This window comes from Necator americanus, chromosome X (assembly GCF_031761385.1).
Source record: "Necator americanus strain Aroian chromosome X, whole genome shotgun sequence".
Lineage (NCBI taxonomy): Eukaryota > Metazoa > Nematoda > Chromadorea > Rhabditida > Ancylostomatidae > Necator > Necator americanus.
This window is the reverse complement of record NC_087376.1, coordinates 33,703,503-33,729,771: the sequence shown is the minus strand read 5'-3', so window position 1 is coordinate 33,729,771 and position 26,269 is coordinate 33,703,503. Positions and strand designations below refer to the sequence as shown.

General features: G+C 37.9%; 1 protein-coding gene across 3 annotated transcripts; it reads right to left on the bottom strand.

Moving 5' to 3' along the window:
• Positions 1–499: 499 nt before the first annotated feature.
• Positions 500–26,269, bottom strand: RB195_026250 (uncharacterized protein; the record flags this gene model as incomplete). 3 transcript variants are annotated; one of them, XM_064214716.1, is made up of 14 exons in its annotated part: positions 892–2,936; positions 2,991–3,287; positions 3,343–4,134; positions 4,413–4,506; positions 5,203–5,325; positions 5,902–5,973; positions 6,047–6,136; positions 6,196–6,300; positions 7,178–7,299; positions 7,419–7,507; positions 12,437–12,571; positions 12,724–12,811; positions 18,317–18,353; positions 18,404–18,451. In XM_064214716.1, 14 exons carry the CDS (start codon positions 18,449–18,451, stop codon positions 892–894), a joined length of 4,137 nt encoding a protein of 1,378 aa, XP_064070597.1. The 3 variants fall into 3 exon arrangements, with proteins under 3 accessions (XP_064070597.1, XP_064070595.1, XP_064070596.1); XM_064214715.1 differs by lacking the exons at positions 892–2,936; positions 2,991–3,287; positions 3,343–4,134; ... (9 more) ...; positions 18,317–18,353; positions 18,404–18,451 and adding exons at positions 18,865–18,951; positions 19,713–19,875; positions 22,218–22,335; ... (1 more) ...; positions 22,463–22,524; positions 26,219–26,269; XM_064214714.1 differs by lacking the exons at positions 892–2,936; positions 2,991–3,287; positions 3,343–4,134; ... (9 more) ...; positions 18,317–18,353; positions 18,404–18,451 and adding exons at positions 18,865–18,951; positions 19,713–19,875; positions 22,218–22,335; positions 22,393–22,524; positions 25,868–25,913.

The following is a 26,269-nucleotide window of genomic DNA, read 5'->3' as shown; positions in this document are numbered from 1 at the left end:
GACTTGCTTTCAAGATTTTTCTATGAAATAGCAGTTTTCTGCTACTATTCAACCAATTTTAGAGGTAGAAATGGAAATCAAACTCTCTCTATATTCAAATTTAGGCATAGCGCTTTTCATAGGAAGTGAACGTGGGAAATTTGCCGACAATGAATACTTTTCTGAACACTGAATCCTGAACTTTGATTCAATTTCCATTTTTCGTCTCTGCGAAAGTATGACTACTCCTTTGTACCTCCGAATTTTACTAGTTCCCAACCTCAAAGCGCTGCGCAAAAAAAAAAAAAACTTAGAATCAAATCAAAGTACTGAGGCATTTCGGCTATGATGATGCTGTTACGTAATGGGAAAAATTGACAGAAACGTAAAGAACATACCGTCGTTTCATCTCCTTTTACTAAAGTAAAACAGTAGCGAGGTTAAAAACGGGTGTCCAGGCACTGTGTCAATACTTGGTACTGTGGGAATCAAATGAAAACGACACGGAACTCAGTTACATTCAAAGAAGTCCGCCTATAAAAAACATATGGAATGAAAAGAAAACAAATCAAGTAAAACGGGGATGTAATAGACGAGAAGGAGAATGAAAATTCGAATTAAACAAGTGATAATAATAAATAAAAAGATCAATGCAAGAAAAATGGAACGAGTAGAAAACTGGACAGAGGAAGAGGAAAAGATATAAGTCATGCAGTTACCTGAAGCAATCATTCCCAACCGCAAGATAAAGATAGAGAAGCCCAAGTTCCGAATTCATCCCTTACTCAGTTTGAAACTCGGAGATTACACAGAAGAAAGGTATCTACGTCAAAAATGCGATAGGGTAAGGAACATTCCAGAATGCGGCCTGTTAGTGAGAGGACGGATGTGGACATGGCGGGCTCAGTTCGATTAGCTCCAACCCGGCGCCAAGGTACCAAAGTACAAAGTCCACAAATCGATTTGATCTCCAGATTGATGTTGGGGGATTTGTTCTAGAGATTTCCACGTAGTTCCCTTGCATGGAGTCGGTTCGCCTAGCTCTAGCACGATATCAAAGCACAAAGTCCACGAATCGATTTGATCTCCAGATTGATGTTGGGGGATTTGTTCTAGAGATTTCCACGTCGTTCCCTTACATGGAGTCGGTTCGCCTAGCTCTAGCACGATATCAAAGCACAAAGTCCACGAATCGATTTGATCTCCAGATTGATGTTGGGGGATTTGTTCTAGAGATTTCCACGTAGTTCCCTTGCGTGGAGTCGGTTCGCCTAGCTCTAGCACGATATCAAAGCACAAAGTCCACGAATCGATTTGATCTCCAGATTGATGTTGGGGGATTTGTTCTAGAGATTTCCACGTAGTTCCCTTGCATGGAGTCGGTTCGCCTAGCTCTAGCACGATATCAAAGCACAAAGTCCACGAATCGATTTGATCTCCAGATTGATGTTGGGGGATTTGTTCTAGAGATTTCCACGTCGTTCCCTTACATGGAGTCGGTTCGCCTAGCTCTAGCACGATATCAAAGCACAAAGTCCACGAATCGATTTGATCTCCAGATTGATGTTGGGGGATTTGTTCTAGAGATTTCCACGTAGTTCCCTTGCGTGGAGTCGGTTCGCCTAGCTCTAGCACGATATCAAAGCACAAAGTCCACGAATCGATTTGATCTCCAGATTGATGTTGGGGGATTTGTTCTAGAGATTTCCACGTAGTTCCCTTACATGGAGTCGGTTCGCCTAGCTCTAGCACGATATCAAAGCACAAAGTCCACGAATCGATTTGATCTCCAGATTGATGTTGGGGGATTTGTTCTAGAGATTTCCACGTCGTTCCCTTACATGGAGTCGGTTCGCCTAGCTCTAGCACGATATCAAAGCACAAAGTCCACGAATCGATTTGATCTCCAGATTGATGTTGGGGGATTTGTTCTAGAGATTTCCACGTAGTTCCCTTGCGTGGAGTCGGTTCGCCTAGCTCTAGCACGATATCAAAGCACAAAGTCCACGAATCGATTTGATCTCCAGATTGATGTTGGGGGATTTGTTCTAGAGATTTCCACGTCGTTCCCTTACATGGAGTCGGTTCGCCTAGCTCTAGCACGATATCAAAGCACAAAGTCCACGAATCGATTTGATCTCCAGATTGATGTTGGGGGATTTGTTCTAGAGATTTCCACGTAGTTCCCTTGCGTGGAGTCGGTTCGCCTAGCTCTAGCACGATATCAAAGCACAAAGTCCACGAATCGATTTGATCTCCAGATTGATGTTGGGGGATTTGTTCTAGAGATTTCCACGTAGTTCCCTTACATGGAGTCGGTTCGCCTAGCTCTAGCACGATATCAAAGCACAAAGTCCACGAATCGATTTGATCTCCAGATTGATGTTGGGGGATTTGTTCTAGAGATTTCCACGTCGTTCCCTTACATGGAGTCGGTTCGCCTAGCTCTAGCACGATATCAAAGCACAAAGTCCACGAATCGATTTGATCTCCAGATTGATGTTGGGGGATTTGTTCTAGAGATTTCCACGTAGTTCCCTTGCGTGGAGTCGGTTCGCCTAGCTCTAGCACGATATCAAAGCACAAAGTCCACGAATCGATTTGATCTCCAGATTGATGTTGGGGGATTTGTTCTAGAGATTTCCACGTAGTTCCCTTGCGTGGAGTCGGTTCGCCTAGCTCTAGCACGATATCAAAGCACAAAGTCCACGAATCGATTTGATCTCCAGATTGATGTTGGGGGATTTGTTCTAGAGATTTCCACGTAGTTCCCTTACATGGAGTCGGTTCGCCTAGCTCTAGCACGATATCAAAGCACAAAGTCCACGAATCGATTTGATCTCCAGATTGATGTTGGGGGATTTGTTCTAGAGATTTCCACGTCGTTCCCTTACATGGAGTCGGTTCGCCTAGCTCTAGCACGATATCAAAGCACAAAGTCCACGAATCGATTTGATCTCCAGATTGATGTTAGGGGATTTGTTCTAGAGATTTCCACGTCGTTCCCTTACATGGAGTCGGTTCGCCTAGCTCTAGCACGATATCAAAGCACAAAGTCCACGAATCGATTTGATCTCCAGATTGATGTTGGGGGATTTGTTCTAGAGATTTCCACGTAGTTCCCTTGCGTGGAGTCGGTTCGCCTAGCTCTAGCACGATATCAAAGCACAAAGTCCACGAATCGATTTGATCTCCAGATTGATGTTGGGGGATTTGTTCTAGAGATTTCCACGTAGTTCCCTTACATGGAGTCGGTTCGCCTAGCTCTAGCACGATATCAAAGCACAAAGTCCACGAATCGATTTGATCTCCAGATTGATGTTGGGGGGATTTGTTCTAGAGATTTCCACGTAGTTCCCTTACATGGAGTCGGTTCGCCTAGCTCTAGCACGATATCAAAGCACAAAGTCCACGAATCGATTTGATCTCCAGATTGATGTTGGGGGATTTGTTCTAGAGATTTCCACGTCGTTCCCTTACATGGAGTCGGTTCGCCTAGCTCTAGCACGATATCAAAGCACAAAGTCCACGAATCGATTTGATCTCCAGATTGATGTTGGGGGATTTGTTCTAGAGATTTCCACGTAGTTCCCTTACATGGAGTCGGTTCGCCTAGCTCTAGCACGATATCAAAGCACAAAGTCCACGAATCGATTTGATCTCCAGATTGATGTTGGGGGATTTGTTCTAGAGATTTCCACGTCGTTCCCTTACATGGAGTCGGTTCGCCTAGCTCTAGCACGATATCAAAGCACAAAGTCCACGAATCGATTTGATCTCCAGATTGATGTTGGGGGATTTGTTCTAGAGATTTCCACGTAGTTCCCTTGCGTGGAGTCGGTTCGCCTAGCTCTAGCACGATATCAAAGCACAAAGTCCACGAATCGATTTGATCTCCAGATTGATGTTGGGGGATTTGTTCTAGAGATTTCCACGTAGTTCCCTTGCATGGAGTCGGTTCGCCTAGCTCTAGCACGATATCAAAGCACAAAGTCCACGAATCGATTTGATCTCCAGATTGATGTTGGGGGATTTGTTCTAGAGATTTCCACGTAGTTCCCTTACATGGAGTCGGTTCGCCTAGCTCTAGCACGATATCAAAGCACAAAGTCCACGAATCGATTTGATCTCCAGATTGATGTTGGGGGATTTGTTCTAGAGATTTCCTCATCGTTTCTATATACCGGATGAGAGTCTTTCTCATTGATTTATTCCTTCCTTTTTTTATAACATCATACGAGACGCGAGAAGAACCTCGAAGTACGTCTGCACGTTCTCATAAAAATCAAACTTCTACGTCAAAGAAAGATTACTTTATTTGAAAGATTTACCCATAATGTCTGTAAACTTCATATACTAATAAATATTAAACAAACAACAGAAAAAAGGCAGTTCAACAAAGACAATAATCCATAATGATTATGACAATTTACCGAGACGATGTTTCTTTACAATATCGGAAATTGTGAAGAACGTGGAGTCGATTATACCAGCCACAGTAAATGTGCCACCAACAACAGCGCAGATCTGGAACGGGAACAAATCTCTAAGGAACGTAATGTTGATGCGTATTTATTCATTAAGCATCGCTACATAGTTGTTTATTTCATTTCACATGCAAAGCACTAATAATCTGGAATAATCAAGCACAACAAATCCATTCAATCAAATGTCATATAGCGAATCAATCACGGGGGTGCTGTAGACACCGGTAGCAGTGTGGATCGAGAACATGACAGATCAGACTCCTAGAGGTTTGTGCCGTTAGTGCCACGATTTTGGCCTCTACTCTACCGGATCGTCGCGGTTGTTCTCTCCGTGGCGCCCTTATTTCCCAAAACTCTAACTTACTTTTTTTCTCTTAGTAACTTAAGTTTACATGTCATAGATCCTCTAAGACTAATGCTTAGGCCTTAGGGCCTCACTGATTTCCTTGTTTACTTCGAGAACTAAGGGCGCCACCGAGTGCCCCCCCCCCGACTTTCTGCTGGGGAGTGGCCTAAACTCCTTCCACATATATGATAATTTTAACATCATTGGCGTTTTGCTACTCTCTACGTGCGCCATGTTATTGTAAGCTTTGGGTAACTTACATCTCATGCACTAAAATGTACGCCATCTTGCTTCTATGCTTCTACGAATTTATTTGAGTATCCTTTCTACCAAGCTGTCAATTTGGTTTAGCTACCACTCTCTAACCTTATTACTATTATACGAACTTACTGAAGTAAGAAAATAGTAGAAGGATTGTCGCCACTCTTTGTGTTTCACTGTGATAGGCTGCAATCCATATTTGAACCATATCGCTGGTATAACATGTCCAGTATGATGATAAGCGAGGTAGTCCTAAAAGAAATTAAGTTAACAAAATTACGAGAACATGACATTTTTAAGTTGATAGCGACCGTACAAGTAAAGTTTCAGTTATTTAACCTAAGTTATTTGGGTCGATTCTCAGTGTCAATTACAACACAATTTTTGTTCTATCTTGTTTGCTTTTCCACATGGAACGAAAAACGGAATAAACGCCAACTCTATAAATTCCGCAAGAAATCCCCAGATAAAACAACATCATACAAAATAAAATAAGAGATGTCTAGTGGTCTTTTATTCGCAGTGGAATACTATTACGCATACGACAGTATACACGAATCAAAACATTTTAATTTATGACGCAACATCTTACAAGAAACTACGCAATACGATACACTTTGAAACTATTCACAGACGACTGCGAGCGCATCACTTAGATTCCAGCTAGATGACGAAGCTAAGTGAAGGTCCCACTACGAATACGCATATTTCACATGTCTGTCAGAAGTGCAATGGAGTACAATTTGAGACTCGAGAGGTTTTCTCAGATTATAGTACAGTACGCGAAATTACAGTGAATCGAAAAACACAACTACAATATTTGCTTACCTTATGCCCAAAAGTGTACTGATAACTATTCCATATTTTTCCATTTATATCCTCATAGACGGACGGCACAATCTAAAAGAATGTTGTCGTTTAGTTTCGTTTCACTTTTTTTTTTACTATTACAAGTTCCCAACAATTTATATACCTTGAGGATGTACTCATGCGTGAGAAGTGGTTCTGCTGAGAGTGTGTCTTTCTCTTTCAAAGGATTAAAGCTGCCTTTCAAATCTGCATTCTGGAGAAGGAAATGACACAAAGAATATTGTGTTCAGCTGAATGAAAAAGAGCACTTACTGGAATTTCATCACCAAATCGTATTGAATGAATTATATGTCTCATATCATAGTTTTCAGGTTGCCTTTTCGCTGAATGTGTTGACAAATGGAAATTACCCGGTACCTAAAACACTACATAAGCACAATGATTTGCCGACCATAGAGTGAGCATTAGAAATCTTTTTTTTTTTCGCCACAAATGCTTCATTGGATAAAACTAGAAGCTCAAGTAGCTACGTCTCGTAACGTTGGAAATTCCAAGAAAAGTAGTCTTCAATTTCAAGTCGATGATTGTTTTTTGTCATCTCAAAATTTGAGTTTCACTTATTTTCAGCTACACACGCTTAGTCTTAATCTTGACTTTAATTCTAGGAATTGTTGTAATAGTTGGATTCTGTTTAGAGAATCCCGGACCTTCATATTGCTTGCGAAAATCCGCACAATCCGTTCCTTAACATCTCTTCGTTCTTCCTTATACGCTGGAAGGAGTTTGCGCAGTGCAGAAATAGAATCAAGACGCATGATCCTTTGTAAAGAAAAAGGGAAAATCCTTGAGATACTACTTGACAGAACCAAGCACTAACTTCCACACAACTGTTGCTGGAGCTATACTCAGAATAAAAATAGTAAAGGGAAAAGGTTGAAGCTGAACATGAAAGATTATAACAATTTTGATGTTAGCAATAGCGATCGAGTTATTGAATATTTTAAATGGTAAAAAAAACCTTTTTTTTCTAGCAATCCGGCGTAGTCTAACAAGAATATGATTTTGTGTATAGGGAAGTATTCATTTTTGCAGAGTAAACCTGACTACACACCTATCAATTATCGTATAAACGCGGTATTTCTAATAAATACATAGCGTTCGAAGCGTATTCAACTATCCAGCGTATCCATGAAGCCAAAAACGTTACGAGCAATTGTCAGTATGATGCATATGATTGGTTTTGGCAGCAAGAAATAAGAAACATATAACACATGAAATCAAATCAAACATATACCTTATTGATTTCAAATCTACTTTTAAATCGGCATCCATCGTTTTCTAGGGGGATCTTCTCTGTTTTATCGACGAAACCCACTTCGTGCCGACCATTTTCGTCTTGAATATCCACTCCAAGGTCTGAATATAATTAAAGAATGAACTCTTCCATCACGAATTTGAAATAAAATGAGAAAATAATACGATATAATAATATCATACATGAGAAAAAAAAAGGATAAAAACAACGAATTACGAACATTCGCATTTCATGTATGGAAAAGAGACATCTACTTCAACGTCAATCTTCCCTTCCCGTCCAGGATCATCCACATACAGTTCACTTCTGCTGAAACACGATAAATTTGTTGATTAATTTTTTAATCGATGTCGAGATGGCTACAAATAGCTGGGTACAAGTATAACTTAGATCATTTCCTTAATTAGCCACAGCTGGCTGTTTATGAATCTAAAGGGCGTGATAGAGTAAATGGTGATTTTGCTGCTTCCTACGTAATATCACATGCAACGCACGTGCAACGTGCACAGAGCACATTTTGCTGCAAAGCACTTTAAGGAAACGAGCTACGCATATAAAAAAAGCATTTTGCATGTCATTGTTTGCATTTTAGCCATTATAACGGTGCATGCAGTCAGGCAGATCTAAGAAAAGAACAATGCATCAATTTCCGTTTTCTTTTCTACTGCAGGAATTTCGGCAAATATACAATACTCTGCATGAACATTGAAAAACCGACGGTGAGTGACGGTGCGGCACCGTCGGCTACCGTCGCCCGTTCAGTACTTCCACAGAAGTGAAGATTTCTTTAAAATCTTTACACAGATGGATTCGACTCGTTGAGATCTATTCAAATATGTATACCATGTAGAACGAATCTATTAAACATGCGGAATAATGCTTGAAAACACCAAAATCATACCTATTTTAACCATTTAGGGGCAATTACAACAGTTTTCGAGGAGGAAATTTATTTTTAGGTGCTGAACAATGTTATGTTCTGTTATTTCTAGAAAGAAGAATGAGTTCCTACCAAATTAAATCATTTGTTCGAATTATTTCTATAATATTAGTCAGAGCTTCGAAAACGGTTTTTTGGGCTTTTGCTGAATTCCAACAACTTTAATACGAGAAATAAATGATAAAAAGTGAATACGTCCCCAGAATAGTGCTTAGAACAACTTATATTTTGACAAGAGGTGAGTTTTTTTCGTCTGCTGGTATCAGAAGGTGGGATATAATCCTTCAAAGTTCACAGGTTGCCAATCACAGCAGGAAAAAAATAGTTTGTTGTCAACTTTGAGCATTTATTAATCCTCAAAGAGCTAGGTAGCACAACTTCACCAGGTTTATTTTTGTAGCAGATAAAATATACTACTGTATTTTACTTTAAGAAACTCCGTATATGCGCTTATCTTTTATGCTAGAAGCATCAAAGTAGGTAAGTTCCAGTTTTTTCGCGTAGTGCATGATCTCGTTGTGATTTCCTGGCGTTTTGTTTGGCTATTGAAACCGTGATAACTAGAATCTTTTTCAACTTTTGATTTTACACCAATATCTGAGTTTTCACGGTGTTACACCATGTTTGACTTTTTACTGATTTCCTAGAGCTCGGTCTTTTCTCGCACCTTTGCGAAGGCATAGCGCCTCCCAATCGGGTTACGCATGTCGAACAGTGCAGGACTATGGGGGCGCCATTGCCATACACATGGTGTCACAAGTTCATAGAACGATCACAGCTTGACAATAATGACGTTTATTAAATATCAATCTAAATAGAACTTTACATAATCTAAATAAATCTCAGTTAGAATCAGAAAACTAAGCTTAGCAAAAGATGTCATCATCAAACTCGTATATATCAAAGTTGGTCTCGGATCTCTCCGATCCACGAGCGTCTCCGCTCCATCCACCAAATTCCATTTAATTTTATCTGATTTTGCTAACTTCCAAATGAGGTGTTATTCTTTGTCTTTGGAACGCCGGAGACTTGTGAAAAATACGCAGCTGGCATTAAGAGACGTTTGCGAAGAGTTATCAAGCGCAATGGAGGAAATATCCTAGAAGGGCGTCAAACGGAAAGTGATTTTGAAACGGACAATCTCGAATAGTGATTTCAGTGTTCTGGTGTTTAATGATGATATTTAATTACTAAGGTTATATTTAATAAACGTCATTATTGTCAAGCTGTGATCGTTCTATGAACTTGTGACACCATGTGTATGGCAATGGCGCCCCCATAGTCCTGCACTGTTCGACATGCGTAACCCGATTGGGAGGCGCTATGCCTTCGCAAAGGTGCGAGAAAAGACCGAGCTCTAGGAAATCAGTAAAAAGTCAAACATGGTGTAACACCGTGAAAACTCAGATATTGGTGTAAAATCAAAAGTTGAAAAAGATTCTAGTTATCACGGTTTCAATAGCCAAACAAAACGCCAGGAAATCACAACGAGATCATGCACTACGCGAAAAAACTGGAACTTACCTACTTTGATGCTTCTAGCATAAAAGATAAGCGCATATACGGAGTTTCTTAAAGTAAAATACAGTAGTATATTTTATCTGCTACAAAAATAAACCTGGTGAAGTTGTGCTACCTAGCTCTTTGAGGATTAATAAATGCTCAAAGTTGACAACAAACTATTTTTTTCCTGCTGTGATTGGCAACCTGTGAACTTTGAAGGATTATATCCCACCTTCTGATACCAGCAGACGAAAAAAACTCACCTCTTGTCAAAATATAAGTTGTTCTAAGCACTATTCTGGGGACGTATTCACTTTTTATCATTTATTTCTCGTATTAAAGTTGTTGGAATTCAGCAAAAGCCCAAAAAACCGTTTTCGAAGCTCTGACTAATATTATAGAAATAATTCGAACAAATGATTTAATTTGGTAGGAACTCATTCTTCTTTCTAGAAATAACAGAACATAACATTGTTCAGCACCTAAAAATAAATTTCCTCCTCGAAAACTGTTGTAATTGCCCCTAAATGGTTAAAATAGGTATGATTTTGGTGTTTTCAAGCATTATTCCGCATGTTTAATAGATTCGTTCTACATGGTATACATATTTGAATAGATCTCAACGAGTCGAATCCATCTGTGTAAAGATTTTAAAGAAATCTTCACTTCTGTGGAAGTACTGAACGGGCGACGGTAGCCGACGGTGCCGCACCGTCACTCACCGTCGGTTTTTCAATGTTCATGCAGAGTATTGTAGGACGTATGTGCACACATCAATTATGATCTCACAGGTTCCTTCCGGATGTGGTGTATTCTAGAAATAGAGTTGAATAACATAAAAACCAAGCTGAACAATCAAACGTGAAGATCTCCATGTTTATCTTCTAATAAACGTCAGCATGATGATGGTTCAGTATCTTTTATCTTGAGTTAAGTCAAAAAAAAAAACTCAAGAGAAGAGACATTAACTTGAATATTCAGTAAATAACAACGTGAGTCAAAAACTGAAGACAACTCATACAATAATTAATTTAAGAATAACGTTAAATTCAGGAAATATCCCGAAATTTTCAGGGGGGGGGGGGGGGGGTACTGAACTGCGCTCTCATTTTTGGGAGGTCTTTCTTCCCTTTTTCTCCTAGTAACTTTAGCCATGCCATGTATCCTCAAAAACTAGTTCTTAGGACCCTGATTGATTTAGTTACTTATTTCCAGAAATGAGAGGGCGACTGAGTGCCCCTCTACCCAGTTACGCTCTACTCGAAGAAACAACTCACTGTTTACGTCATTAGATTTAGGTTAAACCCTATGTTGAAGATAGATGCATGGAAAATTATCAGGAGAAAAAAAGATGTGTTGAGAATTTAATTCAATTGGAGTAAAATGAAGGAGCAGATTAATAAAGGGTGTAGTACTTTGCTGTTTATCCCATCAAACTCCCTGTTTATTGCAGCTATTGTACAACGGAGTCTAAATTAAACAACGCAAGACACCACCAAATGCGATACATTATATCGTAATTTATGGAATAGGAACATAGATAATAGACCAAACATAGTCGGTAACATACTTTCACTAGCTATGTGAAATTGAAAGAATAAACCAAACATGGAAAAGAAAGAATCTGGATACAGTAACCTTAACGTTAAGAACACTGATATTCTGAGAGTTTTGCTTACTGTGAGTACTTTCCTGCGCTGCATCCTTTTTTTGTGGAAAGAAGACAACAATAACTGAACGTCGATATTGCCCTACTATTGATTATTCGCATCCTGTTCATCGTATTTCCTCATCAATGAAATTAGTTTTGAAAAAAATGTGAAGTATTGTAGTATTTATTTACGTCTCGTTTCATTGTCACGAAGTTGGAAAACATCTTTTAAATCCATCAATGTCAACGCCACCGTTAAATCACCGTCTTCATTAGACCCTGCAGTATTTGCTGCTTTTTTTTGTTCGCCTCTTGTTCTATCTCAGGCGTTTGTCAAACAGAGGTGTTAAGAGGAGAGGAATTGGTGTGTTTGCCGTGATTCCCTCCGACACTCATTCAATTTCCTTCATTTTCGATGTGAGAAAGTTAGAATTGAATCAATGCGAACAATAAATAGCCTAGTCTCCAAAAATATCGTTGGAAGTATTGTAACACAACGGTTTTGAGTCCTCATAGGAATGTTCGGAGGACAGCGGCCTACGAAGGTCGATACGATCACATTTAATTGCGAAAATGATCGTGTCCAATACGACTGTCAATATCGCTGTCATTTCAAGGATACACACTGCATTCCAGTATTCATAGACTGAGCATCCTTTAAAAGAGTAATGAATGAAAGTGAGATGTAGTAAAATGTTAAATCAGAGAACGTTCTGGAAAAAAAATGAAGTCATCTACTACTAATCGATAGAACAGCGCTGTTTAGGTAGTCTCTGGAAGATCTGGAAGATCAAAATGATCACTAAAAAGCATTTGATCTGCCCTCACAAAATTTCAATCATATTGAAACAAATTCTTTGGAAAGTTTAGCATCCATCGTTCCACAAAGGCTATTCTTTTAGAAAACAATTGCATTTCGTTCGAAGAACATTGCAATTAAGCGGTTCAACCGCAGAACCCCTCTTTCCGTAAATAAATATAGCATTTGCAAAAATATGGGAATGGAGAGGAGTAGACATTGTGCTCGATGAAATATTGTCATCTCAAAATAAGAAAGGATTAAAAAGTCCTTCAGGAAACGTCTACAAAGAACCTGTTCGGCATATAATAAATAAAAACATTTGTTTAACTAAAATCAACTCACATATCTATGTATATGTACTCCAGAATATCATTGAATACCATAAAAGATATAAATAGCACGCATGTGATAGATATGATGGCACCGGCTAGTGTTGGTTGAGTCAAGTCCTTAGGAACTTTTCGATAAATATCCAACCTAGATTATATCACTTGTAGGAAACAATAGCACTAATTTATTTGAACGAAAAAAAAAACAAGGAGAGAAACATCGGAGCATTTAGAGCGATTAGATCAGAAAAAAGTAACAATCGAAACCGAGAGCAGCAATAATAGCACCAAAGTACTCACTTCCGAATATCAAGAACCATTGACGATCGATCGGTCTGTCTCCTCTCTTCCGGGCCTCCACACAAACGTTCTTGCCGTTCGGCGCCGCCTAAGCACACAAAACTCGGGAAGGATAAAGCAAGAACTGTTAGGTTAGGTCGGGATAGAGTGCGATTGGATGTGGATATATAGGTGAAAGGGTCATGGCCAACATTCGCATGCGAGTTCCAATATAAAAACCACAAAATCGACTAGATTCTCAGCATTTTATAAACGTACATATGCGACCTACAAATTGTGCTAATTAATCGGTTAGTTGAATTGAATAGATGAAAAATATTCAACAAAGCAGACAAATTTCGAGACAATCACAACGAAAACGCGCAGAAATGTAAACAAAAGGTGCATAGAATGGCGTCGAGCAATGAATTCTACAAAGAGAAGACCATTGTCGAAAATTTACAAAATGCTATAATTTATAAAAATGAATAATCTAATCTAAAGAATAGGACATATACATATATGTGGAGCCAAGTAGAAAAATAAAACTTATAAACACGAATTTTATGGAAAAATATAGGAACCTGACTTCGGACTAAGGACAGTATTTGATGGAGGAATTCTCGGGGATCCGATGCGGAACATTTGATATGACGTTCGATAAGCTAGAAGAGAAACATTGACATGTGCCATTATCTCGCCATACAGTTCGTCTTTTATCTTTAATTTAAAGAGGAAAAAGAACAATGAACTGGGGTTTTTAAAGAGAAAAGGAGCAAATCATGTGCTTTTCATAGTTATTTTGGTAAAAATCCTGCAAAATTTCAAGAACAAAAACGATATGTTTAAATATTTTTCCAGACAAAATTTTCCCATATATTTATGTTGTGTCTACAATATTATACTCTGTCATAAATTTCATACACAGAGTTGAAGACATTCGTGATGAACGGATGACTGACTCAACAAATGCTGAACATCGAGAAAAAGAAATCGAAACTTACTCCTCCATTGAGGTGTTCGAACGAGGAATCCTTAGCAACATGGGAGCGAACATCTCTGTGAAATTAATGGGAACTTTTATGTAACATTTTTGGTTTACTTACATCATAGTATTTTGTTTTTAAGGAGATTGAAATTGATCGTCTTTCCCTGTCGGATTAGAATTAAGGAATACTAAATATCGTTTGTGAGAGAAATGACAAAATTGTTGGGCGATTTCTATTCGTTTCTGGATAACGATTGCGTCATAACCGCAAAAACATTGAAGCTGCTTGCTGGACAACGACGAAATGTTTTTTCTTTGTTGCTGCATTGATTTTTGCAAATGCACGCAACATACCATCAATCCAGTTGGACTGTTTGTCTGATTTCGGATTAGAACGGATATTAACATGTATTTCTATTTAGCCCTTATACATTCTTATGCCGACTTATAATAAACAGTCATGTAAATGAACTAATAAGTTATGGGTAGTATAGTTCCCTCAGCAAACAAATAAAATAAATAAATAGTAATTAAATATTGAGGGATTCTTCCCACAAACATTCAGAGAATCTTTTGAAACCTCACTATCGTCAGGAATATATAAAAAAAGTTTAAAGAATAGAAGCAAATTGTATTGCAGGATTTTAATTAAGTTTCATTCTTTTTTCTTCAGATCTTATTGTTTTATTTAATGCAGCGTTGATGATAAACGGGAGAGAACCAGCTCGAAAAGGGGCAAGTTGTCCTGCGAGGAATTTGACCGCTACAACTGTACAATTCTAAGTGCATTGTTAAAAAGTTTTTAGTGCATTAGTTAATCGATTGGAATGCAATGACAGGACCTCCGAGCTGCAACTATTATTTGTCATTCATATGAAAACCAGTTTTTACAGATTACAATGCACGAAATAATCCATCAAATCGAATATTTGGTTGTTAGACGCCGGAACGCTTCGTAGCTCGGGAAAAAAAAGCGGCACCGAGACGAATCTCTGTGATAATGCAGGATTATATGACTACTTCCACAAAGTGAGCTTAGCCGCAAGCTCTGCAGCGAAAATCCGCTAAAGTTCTTGAAAAGGTGTGTGGGTGTCTTCCCAAGAAGTCGCAAAATGAACAACGATAGCTTAGCAGCGAAAGTTTTGATTAATTCTCCTTCGATTGTTGATTTCTCCTGAGAAGAAGACGATTTCCAAACCTTGAAAAAGTTAATTTTATGAAAATTCTCAAAGAACAAATGGTAGAAGGAAGGGATTTGTAGTGCATTTGTTAAAAAAAGGAATGTTTACTAGCGCGTCTAATAAAATAATTCATGTAAGCGGGTTCCTCACAAATTTAATTTATTCTCCTAAACTGATCAGCCCACAACCAATATTTACTTAAGAACGGACTAAAAAAGAATGGGAAAGTCGGAACGTTTACAAACATTTCATAGAGTTAATCACATAAAACGCAAAAAAAAAAAAGGAAATAGTAAGGGGTTTATTTTGAAAAAAAAAGAACAGATACCAATAAAAAATTGCAAATTTGAGAAGGAAAAGTCCAAGTTTTGCCATCGAATTGATCTTTTCATCTACGTTTTCAAAATGTTTAAAACTGGTTGCGCTGCATTTGAAATTGAATATCTTAGAAAGAGTTACGAAAATGGACCGTAATTAAGAAATACTTCAGGCAATGTTGGTATTCGATTAGAAGCATTTTCTCACGGTTAAAAATCCCCGATGTTGGACGTGAAACGAAAGCAGCGGGGTGACGAAAAAGATGGACGTGGGCAGGACACACCCTGTCGTCCTTGCATTTTCGGTTCTGTTTAGGGACAGTGGGGTGAAGAAGATCGGGGAATTTTGTTAGTCACTCTATGTTAGTCAAGGTTTTGTCCGTCAAAACCGGTGCACATATACAGTAAATATTATAGGTATGACAGCCACGTAATAAGGTCCTTGTTCGTATATTGTAAACTGTCAATGGAACCCCAAATTTCTGGAATGGATATGCTCGAAGAACAATGCATATCATATATTAATTAAAGTGGAATGAGAAAACAGAAAAAAAAAGAAATCTGATTCATAATTTTAACAGTTTTTCAAAATTGAGTCAGGCTAACAAGTTCTGTTCGTTAAAGTACAATTTTCCTTTTCAAATAGCTCAATTCAATAAACTGCAGCACAACAATTCACAGATTTTTCTTTGCTTTTTGTAGTTTTTGTGGACCTGAAGTCAAAAGTCGTTTTAATTCGAAGTAATCGAGTACAAGGTAACAAAAAATTGCATTTTTCACATTTAAATTTTTCTGCTATATTACTCCGATTTCAATCGAGGCGAAAACGTTGTGGATGCAAATTGAGGAATTTCTTCGTGATACATAACAAGAAGATTCAATCAGTGAGAATTCAATGAAGAAAAAACGGACAGATGACGACGTCGATTCAAAAAATCTAGCGATTCTATCAAAAAAAGATAAATGAGCTGGTCGAATGTTGAGAAAAAGGTATGGAAGGACTGAAGAGTGCGGTACTTATGATCGTTTCTTGCTCTTCTTTCAATCTACACTTCCACTTTAAAAAATTGGAATAAACAAGAAAATTCAAGGATAAAATCCAAGCCAGGAAAGTCTGTCGGATCGCTGCCAGCGCACGATAATATGGTGGACGTGTGGACGTTGGATATTGATGAGAAAACTATGAAAAATGGCTAAGCATGAAAGCACTCACTGCCTTCTGCTTTGTGTTCTCAGGATTCGTTAGCTGTCTGAGAAATAAAGAAGAAAATAGGGAAATTCGCATCGGTGAAGAATTAGATGTTATTGAAGGTAGAAATAAAAAAAAAGGAAAAAGAAGGAAATAAATTCTTTGCAAACTAATTTAACTACAATAAACGAAGAAAGGGACAAAAAAAACTTTCTCTTGATAGAGATTTAAAAAAAAATTGGTCTTATTATTTAAAGGAAGGAAACCGGAGAGTAGATTTCTTGTTACCACAGGGAAGACGAAATCAGTGCTTCTTCCACGTATTTACAAGAGGTCTCTGAAGAGATTTTGCTCACGTGTAATGTAAAGAAAACAAAGAAATTGTTAGCAGCATTTTCTGTATTCAGAACAAACAGAAAGATAAAAATAGAAGAATGAATGCACAACATTCCTTAAAAGTTTTCTTTTCTTTTTCTAACGATGTAGATGCGTTATGCATATATTTTGTAAGCATAATACATAAAACACATTTACACCTCATTATCTCTCCTCTTCAAATGATTTTCCACAGCGTAGAAACATTCTCAACAGGCAAAAATCTACTCTTTAATGGATAAGATGAGTTTGTGGATTGTTTTGGTGGACAAGAAAGGAAATTTCGAAGCAGAAACAAAGCGAAGAGAAGTCTCATAAAATCAATAACACAGTTTATCCTTGCTACTATCTCCTTCCGTCAATTCATAATCTCAAATGCTAAGGATTTATTTTTTTATAACATCAATCTACTGCAATCATAAGCTATACATTTTTAATTATCACTGCCATATTTTCCGGGGGAAAAAAATCAAAAATGGATCACGGAAAGGAAGAATTCCCAGGCACTTGATGAAATTCAAGAAGGACGTGAAAATTCCAGCTTTTTTTTTCAGAAGACGTAATATTTTTGTGATGGTAGCGACGAATAAAAACAGACACAAATGACTACGGACGTTCTTAGTCGAGTCATCCATATCCATAACTTTACGTATCCTAGAACACGTTTATACTTTGTAACGCTTACGCTTTCACAGATGATCGCTTTACGCGATGACATTTACTGACTTTATATTGCCAATTAGCTATCTTCGATATTTTGGAAATATGCGATGAATTATAAATAAAGTTTATGAAAACGTCAAATACTGTAATAATATAAAATAATGAAACGTTACAATTAGACTAGAATATCAACAAAAATGTTCGTTAGAGGAACATTAAGGGAGGCGCAGAAATTCCAATTACTGAGGAATAACAACATGCACTTTCTATGTAGCAGCGAGAATGTTTCATAGAATTTTCCCATTTCGAAACAACAAAACACATAATTACATCTCATGGGTAATTCTCATGGTCATCGGAATTCAGACTACTATCTCCACCAGATTTTTTTTCGACTCCATGGGGTCCGTGAATAGCAGCGTTTTTTTTTACCAGGAAATGAACGAAATATTAAAATGAAAGCATATTTTTGTTCAGAAATAAGCGAAGGAACTGCACTATCGTTGACAATGTTTACCTGCTGTTATTTCTACTCTGGTAAAAGATTTATAAGTGATATTCACCGCGACTTTGGTCAGGCTTTCAAAATCGACAAAAAAAAAACTTAGAAGACGAATTCATAGATGTTATATTTAGTGTCTAATTAGTGTCAGCACAATTATTTGAAATGCAGATATTTTCTTTATCTCCTTATTTAGGTGAAAATAGAAAACCTCACGTGAAACAGACCACACAGTTTTTCGAGGACGAAAGCTCAAGCAGAAAATGTTTAATTTAGTTAACAGAATTTTCAGTACCATTTTCTTTTACTTCAAATTTATAACAAGTATCGGTAATAGTGAAGTCAGGCGTGGACCGAATTCATGAAAATTTTCGCCAATAATTTTTGCAAAGAGCTTACCGCGAAGGACCACGGAGGAGTGAAACGGTTTTTTTTTCTAAAGTTGTGGCGAAGACTGATGATGCTCTCGAATCTATAAAGTCCTACAATTCCGCCAAGCAGATTCCGATTACATTTTAAATTCACTCCAAACATATTGACGTACAGACGTTTCAGATGCGTTGATCTAGGCTATTCCAATAAAATACACTCGTTTATCACAACATTTAAAAGGGTGGAAACAAATGTTCAGGAACTGAAAGTAAACCGCACATTATCACCTAGCACGATCTATATAATCTATATAAAATAGACGAATATACATACATTAATAATATTATTAGGAAGAGGAACATTTTGTCGCAAATCATTCATTGTCATATTAGCAAATCATTCATTGTCATATTAGCAAATCATTCAGGAAAGATGGATCTTTCCATAGTTCGACCACAATACCGAGAAATAAGTCGAACGAAACTTGGCAACTGAAGTGGTTAATAACATTTTATAGGAAAGTGTCGGTCTCTTCGTGTCCTGTTGGTGGGCAGATTGTAAGGTCTTCCGACGGTTCAATATCTATATCCGGCCCCTGGAGGTGACTGGTAGGGACCTGTTCCAAAATGATATCCATTCGGTGTCGACTGAGCGAGTGACATCTAAAATTGAAGCGAAAAAATCAACCACGTCTTTTTTCTCGGTTTTTAAGAGCATATGGAGCTGAATACTTAGCAATTCGCCTGATGTTTTACTTTGGAACCCGCCTCAACTCAACTCAACTCCTCTACTCTACGTATCACTACGCGCTAGTAAATAAGGCGACCTGACAGCCCTTTAAGCCGATGTGCAACCACTATTGAACGATTCCAGCCGTTGTGTTCGACTTTACATTGTGTATGAAGAGGTGAAACTAGACGTCAAGGACTACCGACTAGTTGCTCAAAACTGCACACGAACTTGAAAAAATAATGAATAAAACATGTTCTGCTAGCGATCCGTCAGAGCTAAAGGACTCGAACACCCTGGAAATGGAGCCTTTGACGAAAAAATTCTAGAAAATTTTGAAAGCACCTAGATCTTTGAATAATGATGCCTTCAATTTAATAATTTCTTTCAAAATACGATTCAGAGGTCTTACGAGTGGAGAAAAAGGTATGGCCCGAGGCGGACGAACCGTTCCTCACACTTTCTTCTCCTTTTCCCTAAGATTGTGCACCGTTTGCGATTGTAGTCACTACGTTATGTTTCTTCTAACCTTTCTTACTTCATAAGGACTGCGGGATTTCCTACAGTGCTTGTCCAACCTCTTCTATTCACCAGCTTAAACATAAAAGTTGATATCAACTAATTTCCAGGAAGAAATCTTTCCACTTCAAGTCTAGAAAAAAAAAAAACATCTGAAGAATAAATCCAGACTTACGTTTGATGTTGCTCGAGAAAGACCGGAATCTTCCAACAAGCGCTTTTGCTTCTTGTCCTTTGAGCGATTGATTAGCCAAACGATCATCCAAATAACCACAGCAATTATCACCAGTATACAGAAGACAACGATTAGTGCAACAGCCCATCCATACTTGTTTTTCCTGAAATGTTGCTCTGAAAATAAATTCAGCAGGAAACTTATCAAAAGTAAATCGCATTCTTTCTCTGAGGTTTTTGCTTGAGAGCGTTATTTCGCTTTAAACACGCTTTATATCGCTAAACAACACGAATAATCTGTGACACGATGTCTACACCATTACTGTTACTGTTACATATATGTCAGGCAACTGTCATTAGTTCCAATCAGTTAAAATCCGACATGATACCATTAAGGGACTTCTTTAACCTCGATCAAAACAATATGTAGTCAATCGCAGATTCTCATCAACTTATTAACTGTTACGGCCGAGTAAACTTGCATGTAGCTACAAGAATAATTTCTTTTCAATTATAAATCTGCATAAAACATGAATCAGAAGAGAAACTTTGCTCCAGGTCCTTAAAAGAACCGAATTGCAACCCTGCGAAGAATCCCTGGAGAAGTGTGGAGAGGAGGCGATCTAGTTCACTCATTCTTGCGGTTTTACTTTTTCCCAAGAACAAAGCATAAATCGGCTTACAGAAGAAGTAGACTCGAACTTTCGTTTCCTATAATCTTACAATCTCCTACTTTTACCATCTACTATAATTGGTCCTATTCTTATCACTTTAAATTATTTTCGAGACCCGCAGGTACAATACACTTCTCGTCATTTGCAAAAATATATAAAATATCAGAAACCGTGAGACCGACAAACAAACTGGTCAAACAGTCATTAAAGAGGAAGTAAATTAAACAATGAAACAAACTACTTGGCTCTCAAGAATTCATCCAGCAACAAAAAAATAAACCTACTAGCTAGATCAAACAAGAAAATATCATGATTGGGAGCTTGAAAACCACTGCTGTTTGAAAACTGAGGATTCTGGAGTTCTTAAAACAAAATCACATCATCCACCAGCGAATAACAGTTCAAAAAAAAACCTAACAATGTGTTTAGATTTTACTCTTAAGTGATTACTTAAGAAATTCATTTTGATAATTGTTTTTTTTTTCACTGACAATAAAAAATATCGAACGAAACAATGCAATAACGTGAACTGGAGCAAATTATGTGGGAAATGGATAGATGGGAGTGCATCAAATTTTATTATAGGGTTTGGCCTACGTCCTGTTTTTCTCATCATACATATATTATATCATGATACTACGGCAATCAACGTTACGGATTTTCCTCGTGAAAGAAATTAGTATATAAAATCAAACAGTACAAGGTTGGGAAGGTTGAAAAAGGCAACTTCGTCTCCACACCTTAACATGTTGTTGTTCCACGACTTAACTGCTTGAACATTAACGACTGCCAACAATTTGACACAAAAGTGCGATAGCTCTTCAAAACGCAGTTTCTAAAGGCAGCTGAAACGTATGAGGATGAAAGATATAGCACCGAGATTAGGAAAACATCCTCCCTCGCAATTTAACCGCTCTAACAGCGAAGATATAAATATGATGTGGAAGCGTGTAAAGGAAAACGAGAGAGTGTGAGAGAGAGGAGAGAGAGGGAGAGAATGATGAGATATTTTATTGTAATGGAATGAGATTTTAATATTTATGATCCGCTTCTAATAATCGTTTTCGTTCACGTCTTTTTTTTGCCTAGAAGAAAACAATATGCGAACTAAATAGGAAGTAGAACCAGGAAAGATTCATATGAAAGTGATAGAGAAAATAAAGAACAAAAATCCATTCATTGCATCCCTATCCCCTTGATTCCTACACCCTAATCGTTACACACACACACATGTTCATTGCATAGAGTGGCTTCTTATTTTGACTAGAGAGACTTTTACGCTGTATAGAGTGACTTCCAATGGGAATCGGTACTGTACATAAAAACAGGCACAATTCTCAATACCACAAAAGAATAAAGAAATGCAAAAATGCAATTTGTAAAATTACTCCGCAAACTAGTTGTATCTATTGAAAGCATTCTGTCAGTTTTGGTTTCCCCACGAAATTCTCCGATCCGATCCTCAGCAATGATCACATAAGTACACATGTGACACGAAGAGAAAGAACCTTCACAGTCCTGATCAACAGATGTCGGATCGATGTTTATTAAACTAAATCAATTCGACAAATGTCTAATGGAGTAAATCTTATCCACTTAATGTTTCAGATGTAGAAGAACTTAAGCCTTTTTGTACATCACTGAGAGTGTAGAACCGTTCAACTCTGAGGGAAAGTGTCTACTTGAGAAACCAGTTCGGACCACTTTTCAAACCTTTTTGCGAATTTTAAGCGAATGCAATGTTGAAGTCGAACTAAAGAAGAATGCCATTACAGCGTCAACCAGGAATCAGGAAGAGGTGAACCGAATTTTCTTTTCAATTACAAGCCTACCAGTCATCATTGCTGCAGCAAGTTGTCGCACAACATCCAATGTCCTTGTAACATCTCTCGATAATCGTTTGACCCATTGTTGTGCTGTATACACAGTCGTAAAATGATGGATCAATAGCTGAAATTGCTAGTATTATCCATTAAAGATACTATTTTATTCAAATTATGGTCATACTGTTAATTTTCTGATCCACTAGAGCTGATCTTATGAGTGATTGAGATTGTGAGGTGATCGCATTGCTGACGCCGGTGTCGTATTGAACTCTGTTAATTCCGCTGTCATACTGAGGTGATGGACCGAAGTCACCTGAACACAGCACATAACTGACGCATAACCACCTTGCAGAGTTGGTTGGGAAAAAACACATTTTCAGATTATTCCAAGCTAAGCAGACTCATTAGTCATAGAGAATATCATGCACACACATTGTTAAAGAACTTTAAAAAAGAATGAAAAAATATAACGAAAAAATGAGACGGTTTAAAATTATGACCAAAGATTTGAGAGCATTACATGGACGGAAAATGAACATGTCAAAGTCGAACTAAGGCTGACAAACTAAGACGTTTCTTAACTACCAAAAGATAAAACTTCTCTTCAAGTGCAAAAATCAAAGACGGGGAATTTGTAGTTACTGTTGAAGTTCTGAGACAATTCAGAAGTTGCTAGGAAGACTAAGAGAAGTCCAAAGGCACATAATTGAAATGGTGTGAGCAAAATTTGGCGTTGTATGTTGATATTTCTCTTCTGTTTTTCAATTTTCTATTGTTTTTACTTCTCCGTTTTATCCAATGACTAATTTTCCTTCAACACTGTGTGCCTTTCAACAACCTACGTCAAATTATTGCAATAACTGAACGCCATTACCATCATGAATTCTTCACATTTTTCAAATTCCCATCAAATATGCAACGAACACTCAAATTCAAATGTTATTTCATAGCGTTTTCTCCGAAAAATGTATATTATGAACTAAATACCGTAGTTCGCGTTATCTCAATTTTCTTTCCTGAACATCGAAATTACGTAAGATTGTTGGTGTTCATGAGGAAAATAGCCAAGGATGCCGACCCCAATGCGTGTCCTTCTGATTCCCCTAATTAATCATACGATTAAGTCTCGAAAAACCACTCAAATCTAGGCCGAGGCTATCAATCTCGCAGAAATTTCGTAGCAACTACGGCAATGTTTCTTACGGCCAAGAAAACGGTGTATGAAATTTCCGCATCCAAAAATCTTTTGTAATAAATAGTAGACTTTGCACGCTCTCGTCGATTTCATAATGCTCCATAACTTTGATAGACAGTGTTCCCCTATCCTTCCCTTCCAAAGTATTCAAGAAATTTTATAATGAATGACATTTATTCTAAAGAGGTGGTTCTCATTTTTTTTCTTAAATCTCTCGGAAATGAATGTGGTTTAAATCTGTAATGACGTGCTTCACAACCTATTCTTTTATAAAGAAAAAGCAAAAGATGTGATATAAGTGAGTCTTTAGTTCTACTCTTTTCATTTCATCAAATTTTGGCTACAAAATAATAATTGTTATTGGAACTAAATGATTTTCGCTTCCCTGGTCCTCTTCGAAAGATGGGCTTTGCTTTTGGTCTGGGTATACAGGGCTGGTTCTAACAGGCAAGAAGAGCGTTGCAATGTGTTCATTTTCTCAGCACGAAAATGCAAGATCCCATAATGAGCGGTTACTACTAGCATGGATTTTCCTTCTTTCGTACCGTAGCATTGCTGCAGACGAAGAACACCCTGGTGCTATGCGCAGTCAAGATTTACTACTGCTCTGCTCAAAAAAGCAACAATGTTTCTAAACCAGACTCGCACTTTTGTCGCGTGATTTGTGTTAGGTTTCCTGAAGTGCACACTGCGAAAATGCAGTCAGCAGTTTTTAAATCACGTCCAGACATTCTCCAGGAGTATGTCTTTCCTTAAAATCAAAAGGCAACAATGAACATGAACATGCTGACCACCACCGAACATGTTACACTTCCAATTGAATCTCAGCTATTTTTCGCATTAACTCAATTAAAATAGAGAAGAACAGTGGTTGAAGGATTCTATTAAAGGTCACAGCGGAATTATTTTCTAGAATAGTGTTTTTGTTGAACATGTCAGGACATACATTTAGAAAAAAAAACCGTTCAAACGAAATAGTATTGATGATTTACTGCCGGTTTGGCAAAGTGGAATTAGGAAAAAGATTAGACTAGACTAGATTAGGCCCTCGCCAGCTGCACTCATCTCTACAGTCAGAGGAAAGCTAGCGATGGTATGGTCTCAACTCGAATGGAAAGCTCCACTAAGCCGCCTCGAGCGCAGCCGCTTGCGCAACAGCACCAAGCTTTGGACCGTTTTAACCCGACTCTAAGTATTGATATTAGAGACAGAAAAAGAAACAGCTGAAGCGTTGCGTTGCTGCGAGGGATTTGCACCTCGTATTGTTGCCTGGCATATCTCTTATGAAACAGCATAACTCCTACGAATGCATGCACTTTTCGTTACATACACCCAGCTACCGATCATGAATATTGATGGTGGCGTACAGAGGGTAGGAAACAATTCCGTCATCCCCTGAGTAGAGAATGAAGATGCAATGGAGTTTACTTACTCATTCACACAGACTTAAGCCCGTTGAATTAGCAAAAATCAGACATTACACGGAGTACATCACGATACTCACGAAGTTTCCCTCAAGATACCAGTTATTTTTGCAAACTTTGGAGAGTGGTTTTTGCTGAGGGAAGGTTTATCCTCAAATTATAACCGGTTATCCAATGTCTAGCGTTCAATGTGGCACATTCTAAGACAGGTTTTCATTTGACAAGGTGTTTCTTTGTGAGAATACACAAAAAGAAGTAGTTGTTTTAAGAGCTGTTTACGCATTGTTGAAAAAATTCTACTCTAGTGTTAGTGGAATCTCATGAAATCAGACTAAAAGAATGCATTCTATTTCTTGTATACTCATGCTGTATGTTAGTTCTTTAGCTTATTTCATCTTCACGTTCTTCAGGTAATTCATCCTACCTCATACCATCCGCTTGTAAGGATAGTTACAGTTCAGAATACTCAATTAAACAGTAAAATATGGCATTTAAAGAATAAACAAGAGAGAAATAATCTGAAAAAAGGAGTTTTCCTAATCCACCACCTTTTGCAAGGAGAATCAATTTGCTCTAGGTTTCTACGTACCGTTGTGTGTCCACATGTCCACCTCCTCAACAAAGTTGAGGGTCAAATTTTCTGACTTGAATGCTATAGCGATTTCTAAGATGACTGATGTTAAACAAACGAAAATACAAACATATTGGACCAGATAGGAGCGGCTGGAGACGAATGTACACAAACAAATCCTTCAAACTCTCTCTTCAAATTTCCATTTGTGAAATGATTTTGGTTTCGAGGGCAAGGTTTCCATTACAACACCAAGATTGGAGTCATCAGTAAGAAAAAGAAACCATAGATGGAGAAAGAAATGTATGAAAAAGACAAACTTCTCATCATAGAGAATGGAAATTCACAAAAGAATTGAAGCGCACGAATAATGTGAAATTGCTTGAGATGCTTCGAATTCGACGTGGATTCGTGTATGGTACCAAAAATGCAACGAATTCATATCTTAGAAAAAAGAAACTCATACCAGGCACATCCCAACGACTCCATGGGCTCGAGCGGTCAGCGGCCATCAAGCACAACGGATAGCGTGAGGGCGGTTGCCGTCAAGGGCGTAGTCCACGACGGTCGAGAAGAGGGCGGATTCAAGCGTCGCCCGACGGCGGAACCGGCGTCATCAATCGCAAATAATGGTGTATTTCACCGGCTTATCCGCACTATTTCGTTTTTGCCTTTCTTTGCGTCAAGCAAATATTTGTAAGCACATCGCGCATGACGTATTAGAAACATCTGGTTCTGTATTCATATCACTTTCTATATTTATAAACCAATTTTTAAAAAATCATCGAATTGATTAACCTTGATATAAGTCACTTACATCAATCATCGTGAGGCAAGGTAGCAATAATTCTGCGTGGACGCCAACCAT